Source organism: Carcharhinus amblyrhynchos, chromosome 21 (assembly GCF_965287045.1).
Source record: "Carcharhinus amblyrhynchos chromosome 21, sCarAmb.v2.hapA, whole genome shotgun sequence".
NCBI lineage: Eukaryota > Metazoa > Chordata > Chondrichthyes > Carcharhiniformes > Carcharhinidae > Carcharhinus > Carcharhinus amblyrhynchos.
In genome coordinates, this window is record NC_137344.1 from 11535820 (window position 1) to 11557935 (window position 22116).

Sequence of the window (22116 nt, forward strand, 5' to 3'; positions counted from 1 at the left end):
GACCTTCGTCAACCATTTTTGTCACCTCCTCAAAGAATTCTACCAGATTTGTAAGTCAAGACTTCCCCTTGACAAAGCCATGCTGCGTATCCTTAATCAGATCGCAACGCTCCAAGTGCGCATACATCCTATCCCTAAGAATCCTCTCCATCAACTTACCTACCACTGATGTTAAGCTCACCGGCCTATAGTTACCCGGGCTATCCCTCCTAGCCTTTTTAAAAAACGGTACCACGTTTGCTATCCTCTAGTCCTTTGGGACCTCACCTGTGTCCAAAGAAGAGACAAAGATTCGCGTCAGAGGCCCAGCAATCTCATCCCTCGCCTCTCTAAGCAGCCTAGGATAAATGCAATCAGGCCCCAGAGATCTATCGGTTTTAATGCCCTCTAAAAGCCCTAACACCTCTTCCCTCGTAATCGATAGATCTTTCAATTGGTCTACCACTCCCTCAATGACTGTACTAGACATCAAGCCCCTCTCCTTCGTGAATACCGACGCAAAGGATTCATTCAGGATCTCCCCCATTCCCTCTGCCTCTAAGCACAATTCCCCACGCTGGTCCCTGAGAGGACTGATTTTACCCCTAGCCACCCTTTTGTTCTTAAGATAGGAGTAAAACGCTTTTGGATTCTCCTTAACCCTACCTGCCAAAGCCATCTCATGCCCCCTCTTTGCTCTTCTAACTCCCCGTTTGAGATCCCTCCTACTCTCTCTGTATTCCTCCAACGCTCTCTCTGTTCCCAGCTGCTTAGACCTGACATACGCCTCTGGTTTCTTCCTAACCAGGTCTTCTATATCTCTAGTAATCCACGGTTCCCTAATCCTACCTTTCCCATCCTTTCTCCTAACCGGCACATGCCTTTCCTGCACCCTTTGCAGTTTTCCCTTGAAAGACTCCCACGTGCCTAACGTGGTCTTGCCTTCCAACAGCCTATCCCAGTCTGTATCCCTAAGCTCCTGCCTAATCTGGCTGTATCTAGCCTTCCCCCAATTTAGCACCCTCCCCTTAGGACAGCTCTCATCTTTTTCCATTCGTATCCTAAAGTAGACGGAGTTGTGGTCGCTATTAGCCACATGTTCGCCTACCGCAACCTCAACCACCTGACCCGGCTCATTTCCCAGAACTAAATCCAGTATTGCCCCCTCTCTAGTCGGGCTGTCGACACACTGTTGCAAGGATCCTTCCAATACACATCTTACGAATTCCTCCCCATCAGACCCCCCCAGCTCTAGGCACCTTCCAATCCACCCCAGGGAGATTAAAATCTCCCACTACAACAACCCTATTCTTCCTACACTTATCCAAAATGTCCCTACATATACCCTCTTCCACTGCCTGTGGGCTATCGGGCGGCCTATAGTACACTCCTAGCATAGTAATGGCCCCCTTCCTATTCCTCAACTCCACCCACAGAGACTCAATTTCCAACCCCTCCATGTTATCCTCCCTCTGCACTGCTGTGATCTGCTCCCTAAGAGCGCCACTCCCCTTCCTCTTTTCAACCCTCCCCTATCACACCTAAAACACTTATACCCAGGAACATTTAGCTGCCAATCCTGCCCCTCCTTTAACCACGTTATTGACTTGTGCTTGCGTCTCACCACCCCAAGTACATTTTGCACATGAACTCCAAACTAATAAGAACATAAGAAATAGGAGCAGGAGTAGGCCATCTAGCCCTTCGAGCCTGCCCCGCCATTCAACAAGATCATGTTGATCATGGATCAGTTCCACTTTTCCGCTGTCTCCCCATAACCCTTAATTCCCTTGTCTATCAGAAACCTATCTACCTGTGACTTAAATATATTCAGCGAGGTAGCCTCCACCACTTCAATGGGCAGAGAATTCCAGAGACTCACCACCCTTTGAGTGAAGAAGTTCCTCAACTCCAATCTAACCTGTTCCCCCCCCCCCACTCATTTTGAGGCTGTGCCCTCTAGTTCTGCTATCCTTTCTAAGTGGGAAGAACCTCTATCTCTACCCTATCCATCCCTTTCATTATCTTATATGTCTCTATAAGATCCCCCCTCAGCCTTCTAAACTCCGAGTACAGACGCAGTCTATTCAGTCTCTCTTCATAGGCTAACCCCCTCACCTCCAGTATCAGCTTAGTGAACCTTCTCTGCACTCCCTCCAAGGCCAATGTATCCTTTCTCAAATGCAGCAACCAAAACTGCACACAGTACTCCAGTTGCGGCCTCACCAGCGCCCTGTACAGTTGCAGCAAGACGTCCTTGCTTTTATATTCTATCCCCTTTGCTATAAAGGCCAACATTCCATTCGCCTTCTTGATCACCTGCTGCACCTGCAGACTGGGTTTTTACGACTCATGCACAAGGACCCCCCAGGTCCCTCTGCACTGTAGCATGCTACAGCTTTTTGCCCTTTAAATAATAATCCCTCCTACTATTATTTCTACCAAAGTGGATAACCTCACACTTGCTAACATTATACTCCATCTGTCAGGTCCTCGCCCACTCACTCAGCCTATCCAGATCCCTCTGCAGACTTTCCGCACCTTCCACACAATTTGCTTTTCCACTCATCTTCGTGTCAACAGCAAATTTCGTTACCCTACACTCAGCCCCCTCTTCCAGATCATCTATGTAAATGGTAAAACAGCTGAGGCCCCAGCACCGATTCCTGCGGCACTCCACTAGTCACCCACTGCCCACCAGAATAGCACCCATTGATTCCAACTCTCTGCTTCCTATTAGACAACCAATCCTCTATCCATGCCAACATCTTACCCCCAACTCCATGCACCCTAACCTTCTGCACAACCTTTTGTGAGGCACCTTATCAAACACTTTCTGGAAATCTAAAAACACATCCACCGGTTCCCCTCTACCGCACTAGTCACATCCTCATAGAAATCCAATAAATTCGTTAAACATGACATCCCCTTCACAAATCTGTGCTGCGTCTGCTTGATCAAACCGTTCTTTAAGTGTCTATTTCTTCTTTGATGACAGATTCTAGCATTTTTCCAACTACAGACGTTAAACTAACTGGCCTATAATTCCACGCCTTTAGTCTGCTACCTTTTTTAAACAGCGGCGTAACATTAGCCATTTTCCAATCTTCCAGCACTTCCCCAGAGTCCAGTGAATTTTGATAAATAATTACTAAGGCATCCACTATCACCTCAGCCATTTCTTTCAGAACCCTGGAATGCATTCCATCCGGTCCTGGGGACTTGTCTACCTTCAGTTCTGTTAGTCTATCAAGCACTACCTCTCTAGTGACAGTAATTGCATTAAGGACCTCATCTCCTACCATCCTTCTATCTTTGATATTCAGCATGCTATTTGTGTCCTCCGTGAAGACCGACACGAAAAAGTTAAAGCCTCAGCCATTTCCTCGACACCCACCGCTAAATTCCCCCTCTCATCCTCTAAGGGTCCAACATTCACTCTAGCCAGTCTCCTCTTCTTTATATATTTGTAAAAACTTTTACTATCATTTTTTATATTTAGAGCTAGTTTAGCTTCATACTCTATTTTTCCTTTATCGCTTTCTTAGTCATTCTTTGTCGTTTTTTAAATCTTTCCCAATCTTCTAATTGCCCACTATTTTTAGCTGCTCTGAACACATCAGCTTTTAATTTAATACTCTCCTTTATTTCCTTTGATAACCACGGCTGGTTATCACTTCTCCTACAGTCCTTCTTTACCATCGGAATATATTTCTGCTGAGTACCGAAAAAAATCTCCTTAAAAATCCTCCACTGTTCCTCAGCCGTCCTACCAACCAATCTGCGCCCCCAGTATACATTCGCCAATTCCACCCTCATCTTATCATACTCCCCTCTGTTCAAACAGAGGACAAATTAGTTTAAGATCTTTCTCAGAAGTGGCTAATTTATGGTCATTAACTGTTGGAGTTAACTACATAGTAACACCTAGCTGATATCGAACCTTGCATCTTCCCTTCATAGCTTTTGCTCTGGCATCACGTGCAGATGATGGTAACACATTTCCAACATGATTTGCTGTTGCACTCTTTTCAAATAAAGATTTACCACTGTGTTGAAAATCATGCATTTTTTAATTAATGCATTTTATTTGATTTTAGTAGAAACTTACAGCAAGTCACAAAATTAAAAGCAAACATTATGTTTTCAAAATTTATTAAGCAATAAAAAAAAGCACTTGTAAATCTTTATTCAAATATGGCTTCATTACGGAAACCAATATTCACATTTTTAAGCAGCTTCTTAGCATAAAGGCACCTCAATGAATAAAGATTTTCTTCTTGCAGGCAAAATATATTCTACCACCTGCATTCAGATAAATGTAAGGTGCTGTGCAAGGGAAAATTGTATTTTCATGATGTGTTACAATGCTTAATCTACCTTGGACTAAGACACCAAGGTGAGCAATGACAGACTGAACTTTTAATAATGTAATCTATATTTTGTAAACTTCAAACAAAGTAACTTCAGGTCCAAAACAAAAGCAGTTATGTCAGACAGTCCTTCATAAATCATTGCTTCAGTGATAAGTAGAAACATTTAGTTTCTATTTCCTTTTTTTAAAAAAAATCCCTATTGTATATGATTTCAACGTTATATTAGAATTTTATATTTTTCGTTGCAAAACAAAGATTTTGTCCAAAGGGCTCTTCGAAACTATCGTGAAACTTGTAATCGTTCCCGTTTGAAAGTCACAGCTGCTTTCCAGGTCTCCACACTCTTTGACATCAGAATTTGGGCTGGGAAAAGATCATCGAGTTCAGGCAAATTATCCACCTCCTTCATATCCATAATAATCCTCAGGGAATCTTTCAAACTGAAATATAAATAAAAAGGAGCTTTAGATATTAGGAAACAAATCAAGTTTTTCAATTTTTTTTAAAAACATTCAAGTTGCTTTGAATTAAGAAATATGAAGCAGTGTCTCTTTTCTCTTCCTTGCTCCCCAGCCCCGTCTTCAAATCATGTGCTAAAGTTTATTTATTAGTCACAATTAAGGCTTACATTAACAGTGCAATGAAGTTAATGTGAAAGTCCCCTAGTCATCACAGTCCGGAACCTGTTCGGGTCAATGCACCTAACCAGCACATCTTCCACAATGTGGGAGAAAACTGGAGCACCTGGAGGAAACTCACGCAGACATGGGGAGAACGTGCAAACTCCACACAGACAGTGGCACAAGCCAGGAATCGAACCCTTGTCCCTGGCACTTTGAAGCCGCTGTACTAAGCACTGTGCCACTCCAGTCATCCCATGCTATCCCAGTCATTCATCACCAGTCACCTGAATAGTGTGGATCATCACTTTTCTATGTCCACACTGACTGACACTGTGGACAGGCAACTGATAAAACTGAGCATAAAAGTAAATTGCTGCGGATGCTGGAATCGGAAACCAAAAGAGAAAATGCTGGAAAATTTCAGCAGTTCTAGCTGCATCCCTAAGAAGAGAAAGGAGCTGACGTTTCGCGTCTAGATAACCCTTTGTCAAAGCTTTGGGCCATCTGGGCTCGAAACGTCAGCTTTTTTCTCTCCTTAGTGATGCTGCCAGATCCGCTGAGGTTTTCCAGCATTTTCTCCTTTAATAAAACACAGCAACCTGGCTTGCTCGAACAAAACAAGACTTATGTAAAAATATAACTATAGCGTGACACAAAAAGATCTATAACTCTTGTTTCAAAAATGTGATTTGAGACTTTTGTTTTGCAACTAAAGTAGTTCCCAGATGTCACAAGCAGGTCAATTTTGATAAACCTTGGTACATAACCATCTTACCACCACCTTGCCAAAATGAACAGAAAAATGTATCTTATCAAAATTAGGCAAGTCCAGAATTTGCTTCATGGAAACTTTTCTACCCAAATAAATGACAAACTGCCTGCCTTGTAGCCATCAATATGTAAATTCTACTATTTATAACTGTATTTTACTTACAATTCAACGGTCTACTGAAAAACTGACAGTACAATGTAATTTCTAAGTACAGCTTCTCTAACAAGTGGACATACTTGTGGGCAAGTGATCTTATAGAGGTCTATAAAATAATGAGGAGCACAGATCAGCACAGTCAATATCTTTTTCCAAAGGTGGGGAGTCTAACACTAGAGTGCATAGGTTTAAGGTGAGAAGGGAGAGATACAAAAGAGTCCAGAGGGGCAATTTTTTCACACAGAGGGTGGTGAAGCTGCCAGAGGTAGTAGTAGAGGCGGGTACAATTTTGTCTTTTAAAAAGCGTTCAGACATGGGTAAGATGGCTATAAACGTATATGGTCCAAATGCGGGCAATTAGGACTAGCTCAGTGGTTAAAAACAAAGGGATGGCATGGACAAGTTGGGCCGAAGGGCCTGTTTCCACATTGTAAACTTCTATGACTCACCTCCACGATGATTGTAAGGATTCCGATGGTTGCACAGTTTTGCATTTCAGGGTCAACATTTCATGCAGCTCCAGTATAAATACATCTACACTTGCTTGCACGAAGAAGGCATGCAACTGCTTCTTTTCCTCTGCACTGAGGTCCGCTTTATATTCATCTCGAATTCCTGAGAAAGGATCCTGAAAATACACATGGAAATAACAAACAATCTAGACTTTGCTACATTTCCATCTCTCTGATCTTATGGGTCTTACCCTTTGGGAATCAGTCAACTTAAATGGCTGTAACTGCAGTATGACTGAATGATAGCTCTGTATGATCCATGCTCATTCTTTAATCGCTACTGTAGCATCATCTAATTACTCAACATTTTACGGTGCACAATGGCCTTTGATGTTTCTATTAAATGCTAGTTATTTCTTGATATAATTGCAGTAACTTTTTTGACTGTAACCCTGCAGTATCTATTAAATAAAGGATATTCCTCCAGCTGGAGGTTTGTTGCCTAACTCCTTCCCAGATTTTAGCTAATTCTAATTGAAGCCTGCTGCTAGAAGATGTCTAACAATATTTATTACAAAATGGTAAAGTATCCACAGTCATACACAATTACGAACATTATTTTGGTGCATGTGGTGCAAAAATACTCAAGAAACAACAGTGAAGAGATTGCAGAAAATTGATTTGTTCTCACTGGAACAACAGAGATTGACAGGCGACCTGATAGAACTCTACAAGATTATGAGGGGCATGGACAAAATGGATAGAAGCTTTTACCCGGGACAGAAGAGTCAATTACTAGGGGGGCATAGGTTTAAGGTGCGAGGGGGCGAAGTTTAAAGGAGGCAAGTTTTTTTTTTACACAGAGGGTGGTGGGTGCTTGGAACTCATTGCCGGGGGAGGTAGTGGAAGCAGATATGATAGTGACTTTTAAGGAACATCTTGACAAATACATGAATAGGATGGGAAAAGGGATATGGTCCCTGGAAAGGTAGGTGGTTTTAGTTCAGATGGGCAGCATGGTTGGTGCAGGCTTGGAGGGCCGAAGGGCCTGTTCCTGTGCTGTCATTTTCTTTATACTTTGACCAGCAATTCTCAAATCAGTATTTCTGCCATTGAACTCAATACCAATTCCTTCCATCAAGGTTCACAGTGCTTGCTCTATGTACGATCTAGAATGTATAGCAGAAACTCATCAGGTTAGTTCTGCAGCATTCCCCAACACCTCCGAGCAGTACCATCAAGATGACAAAAAGTGTGTTCAAGTTGTCCTTCAAGTCACCATCTTACTTCGGCACACACTGCCATTCTTTCGTTGTCACTAGATCAAAACGTTGGAACACCCTACCCAAAACCTTGACTGGGAGTGCTACAAGAAATGCAGTACTTCAAGAAGGAAGCCTGGCATCAGGTTTCCTGGGGAACTAGGGATTGAGCAATAAACATAACCTTGGCTGCACCACCACACTTGAGAAAAATAATAACTGCAATTCATACCCTCTTCAGACGGAGGAAGCATTCTGATTTTCTTGCAGAAAGGAGTTGCCAAAGTGCTTGGATGTGTTTTAAGCTGCACCTCCTTAACGCCTAGAGTAAAAAAGTGTTTAACGTGCATTAAAAATCCATACAACATTTGTGAACATCTTCAAACAACAAAGATAAAATCTGAACAAGTCTGCTAACAAATTTCTAATAGTAGTACAACATATGACGTTCCAATGGTACACTATGATGACGTATAAACATAGCGGCCAATTTCTTTTCAAAATATTCGCTTGAGTGGGAAAAGTGGAAGAAAGTCCATGGACTGTGCTGATGACTTTTCCCGTGCATTCAAAAAGTGAAGGTGTAGGTCACACACCAATCCCACAGAATTCTCAAATGACCCCAACCCCCACACAACGTCCAGACATCGTGACCTTCTCCGACACTGGGCTGTACTCACTTATGTGCCTATGGCAGCTTCTGTTTGCCAGATGCACGTCGTGGCAAACCTGTTGTGATTTAGTGTGAATGGTCACTCTAACTTGAGGGGACAATCTGGTGTAAATGCCTGATGTGCATACTCAAGTAGATGTAAAAGGGAATCCCAACTTTTAAATTCAGTATCCCCATTATATCATTGGTATGGGGTGGGGAAAATCAAGTGGGAAAATAGGAAAGACGTAGAAGCTATTGAAAGGGTACAGAGGAGATTTACAAGGATGTTGCCTGGACTGGGAGGCATGCCTTATGAAGTTAGGTTGAGGGAACTGGGTCTCTTTTCCCTGGAGAGATGTAGGTTGAGAGGCGACCTGATAGAGGTTTATAAGATGCTGAGAGGAATAGATAGGGTGGATTCTCAGAGGCTATTTCCCCGGGTTGAAATGGTCGCTACGAGAGGACACAGGTTTAAGGTGCGGGGAGGAAAGTACAGAAGTGATGTTAGGGGTAAGTTTTTCACTCAGAGGGTGGTGAGTGAAGGCGAACTCGCTGGGGTCTTTTAAAAGACTTCTGGATGAGTATATGGGGTTTTATGGGATTGGGGGTTATAGATAGGTGTTGATGTGATCGGTGCAACTCGTGGGCCGAAGGGCCTGTTTGTGCTGTAGTGTTCTATGTTCTAAAATCTTGCCAGCGTAAAAGCCATTTGGCTCTCCTACTCAATTCTCCACCTCCTCTGCTTTTCCTGCCAAAATCTCCCCCAGTGTCCCAGTGGTAGAAGATGGATTCTCCCCTGGGTTTACTCAGTTGAGATATCATTCTCAATTTGGTTGCTGAGAGGAAGTACACAATAGAGGCACTTTGTTGCACGACGGGTAAAATTTGCAGCAGAAGTGACCCTGTTTTTCTTGTTGATCTCATTGTGGTCAAATACGAAGTACCATTAGAAAAGGATCAGCTGATCATCTTTAGCGAGAGCTGGAAAAGCAAATATTGCAAAGTTTCTTTCTAAACTAAACTACACAGAAGAAAATAAAATCATCACTTGTCACTGAAATCTTAGATCATTCAAATAGCCTTTCTCGCATGGAAAACATTTGTTAAAATAAACTGATTTTCAATGGTTAATCTGGGTAAAATTCATAGTGGACACCAACACTGCAAAGTATAAACAAAGACAGGTTTTAGCAACTTGAATTTATATAGTACCTTCTTACTTATCTCAGGAAGATGGTTAATTACTTCACTTACAATGAATCAATTGAGATAGAATTATTGTATTTCGGTAAATGAAGTAGACAATTTGCCGGTACCAAATTAGAATGAATGACTAGTTAGTTTGTTTTTGGTGATGCTGGTTGAGTGCATGACTCTTTAATCAGAATATAAGGCAAATTCCCTCTACTCCAATAAACGCCTTGGGAATGCAAGATTCCATCAAATCAGCTAAACAGGAGGGAGATGTCTTTGCTCTCAGCATCTACAGTACTTCACCTTTATAAGGTTCTTGGCTTAGTGTTAAACCACCAACTCTTACGTGTAATCGTACAATGCTCCTAAAATGGTCTGAATGATCTGAATGATCTCGTCCTGGAGTGGAACTTGAACCACTAGCTAAACTTCCCCTTAGTGTTCTAAGTTGTGTATGTTAGCAGGATTAGCAGGATAAATGCCTGGGGCCAAAGGGATAGGGTGGGGGGAGTTGGTTCTGGGTAAGATACTCAGTCAGAGAGTCAGTGCAGACTTAAATGGCCAGATGGCCTCCTGCACTGTAGGGATTCTATGATCATAAGAAGAAAGTGGAAACCAATTTATGTTGTAGATTTATTATGAATAATTTATAAAGGGTTCAAGGGGAAAATAAAAAGTTAGCATATATTTATGTTAACACAAAAACATCCAGAATAGCCTATTACACAGCAAGGTTAGCCATGCACTTACTTCCATTACATGCGGTGCCATTTGATCTTCCATTTGCAAAACCTCCTTCAAGTAAACGACCAGCTGCAAATTAGGGTCTCCCCCTGACATGGCCAAAAATCCTAAAGTGACTTCTACAGCAGTAAATGCTTCACACACATCACTGTATGACTGCAGTTCACCACTAATGGCATTAATAATCGAGTTTGGCAGTAATTCCTAGAAGAAGAAACATTGGGAGATATGAAGATGGGTTTACAAGAAACTGGATGAAGGAAATACAATAAATTGGACAACATTTTACTTAGGAGAAGAGTAAGCTATTGTCATTCCATTTTCCTCAGTCTCACAAATATTGTTATGTCAGAGACCTCAAACAGGAAATAGAAGTTTGAAAATGTCACATCAAAACTGCAAGGACTGTAGAATTTGTTGGGGAAAATTGTTTATTTTCAACATAAATGCAAATTGAGAGCACTGCATTGCCTTTTTCCTTTTCTGTGCTAACTAAACTTTTAGCAACACTTCCATAGTCTATTCTTGGGTGCACAACCAACAAAAAAAAATTGACATAATATGAACCCATAGCAATTAAAAAGAACTTAAACCATTCCTGAATAATTCAAAGGCTTGTTGTAGGTCATTATTCTATTTGGGACTGAATTTAAAGTTGGTACAAAGAGAAAGACAACAATACACAAGACTTACACTTCCCATGGAACCATCTTCTATCTGTCTTAATCTGTTCCATTACCACCCACTTTGCCAGGCTTCTGCATCCCTCTTGTCATTTAATCCCCTTTGCCTTCCACTTTATCACACAGCTTCCCTCTTATTTCTTTTCTGCTCCTTCCTCATTTAGAAAGGGTTAAATCACTTGCAACTTTTGACTTCAAATGAAAGTTCTTTGGTTTGACATATCAACTTTGTTTCTTTCTTTTGATGTTGCCTGACCTGAATATTCGCGGTGTTTTCTGTGCAAGATTATCCTTGTAGTTCACTTGAAGTGTACCTGGACAGGCGCCGGAGTGTGCAGACTAGGGGATTTTCACAGCAACTTCATTGCAGTGTTAATGTAAGCCTACTCATGACTAATAAATTAGCTTTTAACTTTGAAACATAAAAGTAAGTACCTGAGGCAGTTTGTTCTTCACATCTTTAAAGATGTTTTCATAATTTCTGTCTTGTCTGTAAATCAGAGTTGGTATTCCCTGAAAAATTGAAGATAAAACATTGTAATTCAGAACACCATACTAATATAATTCACAAGGTCTCACTATGGGCTCACAATTGGTGACTGACTTAATCTAGATTTATCAACAACTGTAGTTTTAAGAGCCAGTCTCATTTATAATTCCTATTTTGACTTACTGTCAAGCTAATAAGTGGTTTTCCTTTCAAGAATCTATTAGTAAGTTGCTGTTCAATTCTTTTCAAGTCATACTCAAACACAGTTTCCCCTCCTTTTTCCATTGTGTATTGGCAGTTGGATGAAATGAGAGGAATCAGGTCTCTCCCGGTCTCATACTTGATCACGTGCAAGTCTGCAACATCTGATGGGTTGATCGAGTATCTATAAAGTTCAAGAAATATGCAGTTTGTAAGAAGAATACAAGACTAAAAACTGGGCAGCATTTTCCAGCCATTCTTGCTGGCGGGATTTTCTGGTCCCGCTGCAGTGGACAGAGATTTGGCTGAGTGCCAAATTCACCGTCTGCACTTGTGGCAGTGGCAGGACCTGAACGACTGGGAAATTTTGGCCTATATGTTTGAATGCATGATGAGGACATAAATGGAACCCTTGTGGCTAAGAGTTTTTATTCATGCGACACATTTGCAAACATGAGGGTACAACTGACTGTTGATGTGCAGGTTGAGTTTTTAAACCGAGCCATTTCCATTCCAGACACTTTTCACCACTGATCTCCTGTTAAATTATCAATTAGTTCCAAAAAGCTCCTTTTCCTTTTCTACATTTCTGAGGTCATGTTCATGGGGACATGGCCAAATTGATTCTAAATATTCAATCCCGACTTTGAACCACTGTCTGTGTGGGGTTTGCACGTTCTCCTTATGTATGAGAGAGTTTCCTCCCGGTGCTCCAGTTTCCTCCCATAGTCCAAAAGATGTGCAGGAAAGGTGGATGGGCCCTAGAAAATTGCCCTTTAGTGTCCCAATGTGTGTTGGTTGGGGGATTAGCCATGGTAAGTACGGAGGGTGTGAGAGAATTTCCTCTGAAACTTGTAGTTAAAATGTGTACGATGAGATGTGATGAGACCAGCATGATCAATCAAATCAATGTATGCTACCTAATGTAATTAGTATAGTAGTCAGACTGATATGACTGAATGAAATATAACCAGTATAATTACCCATGTAACCCACCAAAGTTGGTATAGTAAACACTTATTAATGAATATAGACAGTAGCTTCCTGAGGAACACTGGACATTGTCCAGTTGTCCAGCTTAATACGTGACTATAGCAAAAAGGAGAGTAAAATAAACACGTTTTCTTCACTAATTGATCTAAGTTAACTAAACCACGATTATTGTATAAACAGAATAGTTTGGATAAGGGCAGAGACTGGAACTACCATGGTTTCAAGGACAAAGAGATGTACTAATGAGGGACCAATCTCAAGCAGGGTAGATAAAGGGCTAGCCCAGAAATAATGATGGCTAAAACAAGGAAATCTAAGGGTAAGATAAGAGTTCTGAGATATGGAGCTGTAATGTGTATAAAAAGACTGTAAGCAGAATGATTCATTGGATTGATCCGGACATCCCGGCTTTATTCTCTTGTGCTGGAAAATAAAGTCTACTGCTTGGAGGATTACAACTCAGACTCTCTGTTTCAATCGGGTTAAATAAGTTGTCGTCTTGGGGAACCACGACAGGGGTTACTGGGATAGGGACTGGTTAAGATGTGCTCTTGGAGGGTTGGTGCCGTCTCGATGGGCTGAATGGAAAATGATGGGAAAAAGATGGAAGGAAACATTCATTTATTATAGCAGGGCAGCTCTTACAATCAAGTCCACTAATATACATTTAACAAAGCACCAATATAGACAGAAATAAACTCACGGTGTAGATTTGCTGGTGTACTTCTCCACTGTGTAAACAAAGTCATTCTGAAGAGCTATAAGGTAGCTAACTAATGCAGTAGAGCACAAGCCAAGCTTCTGTCGACGAGGGAGCAGAACTTCAAGTTTGCAGTTCCGCATGTCCAAATCAAAGGCACAGTATTCCTCAGGAATCTTAATTGCACCTGTCGAATAGTTTGTGTTTTGTCAAAATAAAGTCCACTTACGGAATTAACATTGAAGTAACAACAATATTTTATTCAATAAACACGTTGCAGCCCAGAGGCTGAAATCCTGGTACTTGGCTTTTTAGTATCTTTTGAATACCTTCATTGAGGTCACCCACCTCTGAAATGCTCAGGCTGGTGCACTTTTGCAAGCCACTTAGATAAACGTTATGGTGTCTTAGAAGCAAAATAAAGATTTAAATCAATGATCCCATTAGTTTAGATCTATTACAAGCCATGGATAAAACATTTCAAATTGTTACAGATTAGTGTCAGCTGAGGGTCAGTTTGGGAGCACACTCACTTCTGAATCAGAAGGTGACAAACTCAAAATCCAGTCTAACCCTCCAGTGCCATTGCTACACAGAGGTGTCATCTTATAGCCCTCAAGTGGATGTAAGAGATCCCATGGCACTAATAGGACACTAAGTGACCCAATATTCCGACCAACATTCTTCCCTCAACCAAAATCATCAAACAAATTATCTGGTCATTATCACTTTGGTAGTGATGGGACTACTTTTTGTAAATAGGTAATAATGCTTTTTGCTTCAGCTATTTACCATGGAAGTGAATTCCACAATTAAATTGGCTATAATACAGCAATGACTACACAAAAAAAATGCATTGGCTATAATGGTTTTAGGGATCATAGAATCCCTACAGTGCAGAAGAAGGCCATTCAGCCCAGTGCATCTGCAGTAACTCTCCAACACAGCATCTGACCCAGATCCACCACTGTTCTATCCCCGTAACGCCACACATTTGTCCCACTAGTCCACTAACCTACACATTTTGAGACACTAAGGGACTATTTAACATAGCCAATCTACTTAACCTGCACAATTTTTTGTATGTGCAGTGAAGGTTTACAAGGCTGATTGTGAGGATGGCAGGACTGATGTATGAGAAGAGATTAATTCTCATACATCAGGATTAGGAGGTTAGGATTGTTTTCGCTGGAGTTCAGATGAATGAGGGGGGGATCTCAGAGACTTATAAAATTTTAATAGGACTAGACTGGTTAGATGTATTCTTGATGGTGGGGGTGCCCAGAACCAAGGGTCACAGTCTGAGGATTTGGGGTAGACCATTTAGGATGGAGGTGAGGAGACATTTCTTTACCCAAAGAGTGGTGAGCCTGTGGAATTCATTACCACAGAAATTAGTTGATGCCAAAACACTGAATGTATTCAAGAATTGATTACATATAGCGCTTGGGATGAATAGGATTGAAGGTTATGGGGAAAAAGCAGGATTAGGCTTTTGAGTTGATCAGCCATGAACATGATGAATGGCGGAGCAGGCCTGAAGGGCTGAATGGCCTCCTCCTTGCTCCTGTGAGCAACAGGTAAAGATGCTGTTAACACATATATCTGTACACCATAGAAAAATAACGTAAAGTCAGGTAGACTGGATATAGTCAGGCACATTGCTAACCCACATTATGGGAACAACTGTGATTTTAGTCACAAACACAGGACATAAAATTTGCTGATGCTGAACAGAGCAATAGTCAGGGACAATAACGAGACTGCCTGTGGTGTAAGAATAACACCAGATGTGCTGTGTGCAGTGAGGCACATACACCACACTCTGTAGGAATGTATAAGGTCCAAGTTGTAACAACAAATGGTACGCAAGATGTGTTGTTTCTACAACTGAGCATACTCCCTAAAGGGGAAAAAGGTCGCTGAGATAGTTGGGACAGCAGTGATTAAGTTGGCAAAAGATTGATTACCGCCGATCTGAACTGGACATGTAACAGTGTTAGGTAAGACGGATGAGTTTACTAATGCACTCTTGTGATAACAGGAGACATTGTTAGATCGGGAGTAGAGGGGATGGAAACTTGGGGCACCTTGAGCCAACAGGGGAATGACAACACATAGATGGAACAGGGACCACCAATTAGGGGAGAACAACACATTGTAAAGCCATTACAATGCTTGTAAAAAAAAAAGTATAAAATGTGCTGCAAATCGATGTAAGGTGTGCCTATTTTTTTGGACACACGGTCTTGCAAGAACGTTAAATAAAATATCTTGCTCCTTTGGAACTTGACTCGACTAAAATTGTTTGACTGTGAGCTGCGTTTCTCACACTCCTACGTTTCATTATTCTTGTTCATGAAAGGACTTGCATTTATTTACACAAAGCCTCTTTTTGAATGTTTTAGTTTAGAATTTTTGCACCAAAGCTGTAGTTTCTGAAAATTTGAACAGAACAAACTGAGAAATCTAAGCAGGAAGAAATTGTCTGGATCAGGCGGGTTGGATTGTGGGGGCTCAGGGATGAGAAATGGTCCACGAGCCATTGTTTGGGTATCCTACAATACCTGGAGTATTTAATCAATCAGTATCCTAAGCTTCGATCAGAAATGTATCTGCCCAACCAGTGATGAAAAAATTCAATATTCTGTTTTTAAAGCATTACCCTCTATCAAACAACTTTGTGGATTTGTTTAATTAATTTGATGAGACTGATAGCTAAATATAATTTTGTAGTTAACTTGAAAGTTTTAAATAAGGCAACACTCACCATTAGTTACAAGGAATGTTCGAAGTTGGTTCCACACATTTAAGAAACATGAGATTCGGGATGCAAATGTGCGCTTCACAGACTCTGAAAATAAAAACCCACAACATTGGAATAAAAATGGCCGCACAGCAACGACTCAAGTCTGAGCTACTTTGGAAAGATGATTAATTACCTGGACTAAAGTTCTGGAGAAACTCATGTACATATTGTGCAGGTACATCAGTTGCATTCTGAAATCGTTTCACCAAGTCGTACTGGAGTGCTAGTATTTCTGGCAGAAACTTCACCAACCTCAACTGAGCTTCCTGTGCATTAGGAGATTGTTAACAGGTTACAGAAATACCATGGAAGTATCGATGATACAACTTACATTAGCAAGTTACATTCACCACTTCATACTTAAAGATTTATGCTGTTAGTACCAACATGGTAAGAAATCTCACAATACCAGGTTTAAGTCCAACAGTAGGAGATCTCCCACTCACCTGATGAAGGAGCAGCGCTCCAAAAGCTAGTGGTGTTTGCTCCCAAATAAACCTGTTGGACTTTAACCTGGTGTTGTGAGACTTCTTACTGTGTTTACCCCAGTCCAACAGGGCAACTCCACATCATGAATACCAACATGAACAGAGAAAACATAAAATAAGTTGTGGAATATTCCCATTTATGTGTACAATGCTAAAATAATGAAGTATCTGCACTCAAATCTTAGCCTTCTGAAAGAAGCAGAGCAATCTAAATGCTCTCCTTTTCCAGCTTCTCAATTTACTCCCTCTAACTCCAACTTGTCTAAAACTCCATCTTTGTATAGGCTTAAACACCAACTCTCATTCATCCATTCCTTCAATCCTCATTTCACTGGTTCATTATCCACAATATATTAAATTTGGCATCATTATGCCCATTTATAAATCTCTCCATAGCCTTACTCCACTCCTGTAATTCCTCCTCTATACTTTTTCACTCTAATCACAACCACATGTCCCCTACTCGCTCACTGGTAATACAGTCTTTATCTGCTGAGTCCCATTCTCTCCTCATGGGGGCAATTCTCCCAGCAGCACAGTGGGCCGGGAGACTCAAATGGATGCCATTAGCTGGCTCCCCGCTGGACGTCACGGCCTCTGCAAATCTCCGGCCGTCGGATTTCTGGCACGGAGCTGTATAAATTATTCTAATGAAGATTAGCATCCCATTAGTGAGCCTGCAATTGAAGAGTCTGGGTCCTCAAGAGTCCTGTTCTTCTCCAACATCCCCACCGCCAGGTGTGTTTCACTCCAGTGGGGTTTAGGATAGCTCCCCACTAGCGGGGAGTTGGCAGGCCAACCCTGTGGAGTGAACGTGGGCCATCGAGGTCTCCCAGGAGGTTGGAAATAAGAGGTGGGTGCTCCTGAGCGCTGCCAGCTTGGCATTGCCAGCCTGGTCCCTGGCACTGCCCAAGGGGCAAAGTGGCAATGCTCAATGCCAAGGGGACAGGGCCTCTGGAGTGCCAATCGGTGGGGGTGGGAATCCCGCTGCCACTCTGCATTCAGCAGTGACAGAGGGAGGGAGACCAGGGATCGGGGCTGGCCATTGGCATTTGACCAGGGTTGGGGGGGGTGATGGTGTCTGGGGGCCAACAATCAGGACATTGGGAGCTGGGGCTGTGTGCCAGCAATGTGGGTGGACGGCAGTGCGGGACTACTGTGCATGCACTGATCTCCGCTTGACAAATCGGCACATGCACTGTAGCCTGCTCAGCATTATGTTGCTGGCCTCTCCAGCAGGAATAGGCCCTGCCCACAGATTTAATGAGATTCATGCTGAGGCACTGTGCAGTGCACAGAGTGTGGGAGATTCATTCTGAAAATCCCTCTACAAAGCCCTGCTTGATTTACTCCAGCCTCAATGCAAATTCAACACTTAGAATTATTTTGGGAGGCAATTCTTCCATCCCGCTGAGCTAATGTTTTAGTGCAGTGGCCGGGAGAATCGCACATTGGCCTATTCCTGCAAGCGTTTGCATCTCCCAGGCCCACATTTCTACTAGTGTCTACACGGTGCTGGAAATTGGCTGGGTGGCAGGGCTAGCATTTAACTGGTATTTTACATCCTATTTAAATGCTATTATTGGGACCAGGACTGAAGTCTCTGGGCCCGCTAGCATCTCCCAACCCGCCAGAGTGTTTCATTCTGGCGGGGATTACTATAGCTCCCCACTTTTTGGAGAATTAGCAGGCCGACCCCGCTGAAGAGGAGAAGAAATCGTGCCCCTGCACCCCCTCCCCCTGCCCCCAAGGGGCTCAGGTGGCAAGAGTGGTGCCCCCTGGCAGTGCCAAGGAGCAAAGTGCACCAGGCAGTGCCAAGGCAACAGGGCCCACTAGGCGATCAGTTGTGGGGGAAGGGAACTCCTGCTACCACTCTACCATTGTAATCGATGGGTCAGGAGGGAGGCCAGACATCGAGGTGGGCTGGGGGAGGGGGAAGTGTCTGCCTTCAGAGAGGCAGGGCTGATCATCACTGCTGTGGGGGTGGGGGTGGTGGTGAGGGACGGAGGGTGGCAATCAGTCAGGTGGGGGGGGGGGGGGGGGCATTGGAGGGCAGGGGCAGCAGTGCTGGTGTCCCAAGCTGGCCAACAAACCAGAGGCTGACACTTCGTGGCCACTGCACAGAGGCCTGCTGATTTCTGCCTCTCCAGCTTGAATAAGTGCCACCTCCTGAAATTTAATGATATTCAAACTGGTGGCCTCTGCATTGCAGACAGCGTCGGAGATTCTTCGTTGAACTCCCATTGAAAAAAATCCAGCGTGAATTTGATTCTTAGAGTTTTTTGGGGAGAATTGCCGCATTTCAGCGTACACCAAGCTTCTCCCCCCTCCTTGTAACATTGAGAGCGAGGTATGTCATTACTGTGGAACGAATCCATTTTTCACTCAATAAAACTTTACTGGAACATTACTAGAATATACAGAGGTCTGTTAAACAAGATGCACCAAATACCTTTTGTAGAAAGTTCCACAGGATGGGCACAGCATCTTTCCCGTCATCATGTTCCACTATATGTCTCAAATGTTCAATGGAAATTCTTTTCCGACAGCTCCATATAGTGGAACAGTGCAGTGGATTCTCTTGAGGTAATTTGAGGAATGCTTGGGGGTTCCCATACACAATTTTGACAATGGGATTTGAACATATTCTCTTATCCTGACTTATCTGGCTGTTAATATTCACAAGCTTTCTATCCAGGTTCTGTTAAAAAAAAAGTTGTTCAAGTGAGAGGATGACAAGTTTTAATGAATCTTTAAGAACAAAGAAAATTACAGCACAGGAACAGGCCCTTTGGCCCTCCAAGTCTGCACCAACCATGCTGCCTGACTGAACTAAAACTCCCTATCCTTCCAGGGACCATATCCCTCTATTCTCATTCCATTCATGTATTTGTCAAGACACACCTTAAAAGTCACTATCATATCTGCTTCCACTATCTCTCTCTGAAATAGAATGTCAGTAATTTTATTCAAAAAAGAGAAACCTGCACAGAAGTTAAAACAGAACGATGTGTATTTATAAAGTTGTCTTTCGCTCCTTGGGCTTTTCAGTCCATGAATTACTTCTGAATAGTAGTGGCAGCGTTCTGTCTTGTAAGGATGGCAATCTCTGCTGCTAATGCCTCAGGAGGAAGGCCGAGAAGATGCATGATTTGCTTGTCTCTATTTTCTCCGAGTCCTCTTCTTGGCTAGCTGAGCTTTTTATTTCCGCTCGCCTTTTCCAATAATTTAGCTGCCAGAGGTCATGTCCGTCAGTAATTCACTCCCAGTTCCATTGTCAATATCTTCAAATCTTGCTTGCAGGTAGCAGAGGTACGCTTGTCCAGGAGGCCATGACTCAGTGGCCAGTTCTCCATACAGATGGTTTTTGGGTATATAGACGTCATCCATCGGAAGAACGTGATCAAGCCAGTGCAGATACCATTGGCATAGCTGACGGAATTGCGACGTTCCAGGACTGGTATCTCTGGCGCTGTGAGACAGTTGTGCTAAGCACTATGCTACCATGCCATCCTAAATGCAGATTTTTAATATATTTGTGATACGATATGAAAAATTTGTACTATTAATTCCTCCAAAGCAGCATATCCACCTTTAAAGTTTTATGAATGTTACTTTAAATACATCAAAACACAAAGAAAAGCACCTCACCTCTATTGTAGGAGTTAGCACATGTTGTAGAATAATTTTCTCCCAGTTATTTCTATGCTGTTTACTGAGAAGTCTTTCACTTCCTAAACCAGGCACTAAAAAAAAATAATATTTCAGTGACATGCACAAAATGGGTTAGTTATGGAACTAGCTTTGCTCCTATTTTTAAAGAAGTACTCACACTGCTTTTGCTTCAGGAGATGGCTGAGGGCAAGATGTGTAACTATAGCAGTTTCATCAGCACTCTTTCCCAGTGACATCATGAGTTGTTCCATGTCTTTTTCAATATGGCACAGGAGAAACTTTGCTGGATTTTGAACTTGTGGTTTTATGATGTTTTCAATTGACTATTGAAAAGAAAGTAACAGGTCAAAAATTATACAAGCTTGTTAATTTATGGAATATTTTCTTTCAGCAAGTAATCTTGTGATTGAAGCATGGATTCATTTGAAGGACGTACATGTTCCTGCAACATTTCAACTCACAGGTTCATCTGTGCACAAGTTGATAATGTACCATTTTAAAAAAATTCTTTCATTGCATGTGGGCATTGCCACTTTAGTCAGTTGGCTGGAAGGTTGGATCGCGATGCAGAGTGATGCCAACAGCATGGGTTCAATTCCTGGACTGGCTAAGATTATTCACAAAGGCCCCATCTTATCAACTTTGCCCCTCAGGTTAAAATCACTGCCAGTCAGCTCTCCCCTCTCAAAGGGAAGAGCAGCCCATGATCATCTAGGATTACGGAGACTTTATGTTACCTTATTGGCTCCAGAATCAGAACTTACTACTATTGAATAGACAATTCAGAAACATGGAAGTATGTAAACTGTACTTAGGCTTGTGTTTCCTTATTTACTTTTCATTTTTCCCCATTTCATCATTTGCTTCTCCTGAATCTATACAGCCAACATTCTTTATTTAAAAATCAATACAGCACCTCTACATGTCCATTTTCAATGCTCCACCACCTGTTTTCACTCCTCATGTTTTTTTTAAACAATTATATACCAACTGGTTTGCCCTGTTGCATTGCTTTTATTTGAAAAGCTGAGGCACTTAATTTTGTGTCAGCCTTGTTTTAGGATATGCAACTATTTGAAGGGATTTCAAAGACAATTCAATTTCTCTGCTGGTCACAGCTGATGTACTTTGTGTTAGAAGAAAGAGATCTGCAGAGTGTATATTCTGATATCAAAGAGTTCCTACAGCAATTAAATACTGACAAAGCCTTGGGTTTTCTGCAAAACTCTGAGTGCGACTGTAAGAAAAAGTTCAGGATCCCCAAGTAGAAGATCAATGTTTGCATTAAAAGTAGAATTGAAAAATGAGTGACATCTAATTCTTAATTCATCCATTCCCAGGATAGCAAAGCTATGGATGTCTTTATTGCCCCAATTTTTTTCTTTCTTGCAATGAACACACATTTAAAACTGAAGATTTGTTGCACATAATCACTAAATTTTAGATCGACCGCATCATCTCTTCAACTGTGCCCAACTTTATTATGCCCCAAATTACAGACTTGGCTTTTAAGCAAAAATTCTCTTAACAGAAACAAACGCACTGCAAAAGAAAGGGCCCTGATGGAAGATTCTGGGTAGAAACATGTTAGCAGTCTTGATGCAACTAAATCATGCAAATAATTACAAGAGATACTGCTAAACTAAAACCAAAATACTGCTAATTAAATACCTGAGGATCTTGCATTGTTCCTAGAAACATAGCTGTGTGCGTCATTAGACGAAGCAGCAGAAATGAAACCGCAGACATTTGCCTGTCAGGAGCAACAACTGTTTCTCTTTTGTTTGGATCTCCTAGAACGTGTCCCTTTTGTGTTCGGTCCTGCCTACAAATCAGACAAATAGACTAAAATACGCTCTTTATA

General features: G+C 42.0%; 1 protein-coding gene and 1 long non-coding RNA gene across 3 annotated transcripts in view; one reads left to right on the forward strand and one right to left on the reverse strand.

The window, feature by feature from the left end:
- Window positions 1-22116, forward strand: part of LOC145356643 (uncharacterized) — a 75708-nt gene that overhangs the window by 17330 nt on the left and 36262 nt on the right. The window lies entirely within an intron of this gene.
- LOC145356640 (E3 ubiquitin-protein ligase rnf213-alpha-like) overlaps window positions 4069-22116 on the reverse strand; it is a 168548-nt gene continuing 150500 nt past the window's right edge. Inside the window, exons 56-68 of the mRNA XM_080209486.1 lie at window positions 21924-22077; window positions 20410-20575; window positions 20229-20323; window positions 19030-19278; window positions 16223-16355; window positions 16051-16134; window positions 13284-13467; window positions 11570-11771; window positions 11332-11409; window positions 10220-10417; window positions 7853-7942; window positions 6356-6534; window positions 4069-4795 (exon numbers count right to left, since the gene is read on the reverse strand). Of these exons, the coding sequence (XP_080065612.1) occupies window positions 4636-4795; window positions 6356-6534; window positions 7853-7942; window positions 10220-10417; window positions 11332-11409; window positions 11570-11771; window positions 13284-13467; window positions 16051-16134; window positions 16223-16355; window positions 19030-19278; window positions 20229-20323; window positions 20410-20575; window positions 21924-22077 (1972 nt within the window). The 3' untranslated portion in view covers window positions 4069-4635. The remainder of the gene's footprint in view (window positions 4796-6355; window positions 6535-7852; window positions 7943-10219; window positions 10418-11331; window positions 11410-11569; window positions 11772-13283; window positions 13468-16050; window positions 16135-16222; window positions 16356-19029; window positions 19279-20228; window positions 20324-20409; window positions 20576-21923; window positions 22078-22116) is intronic.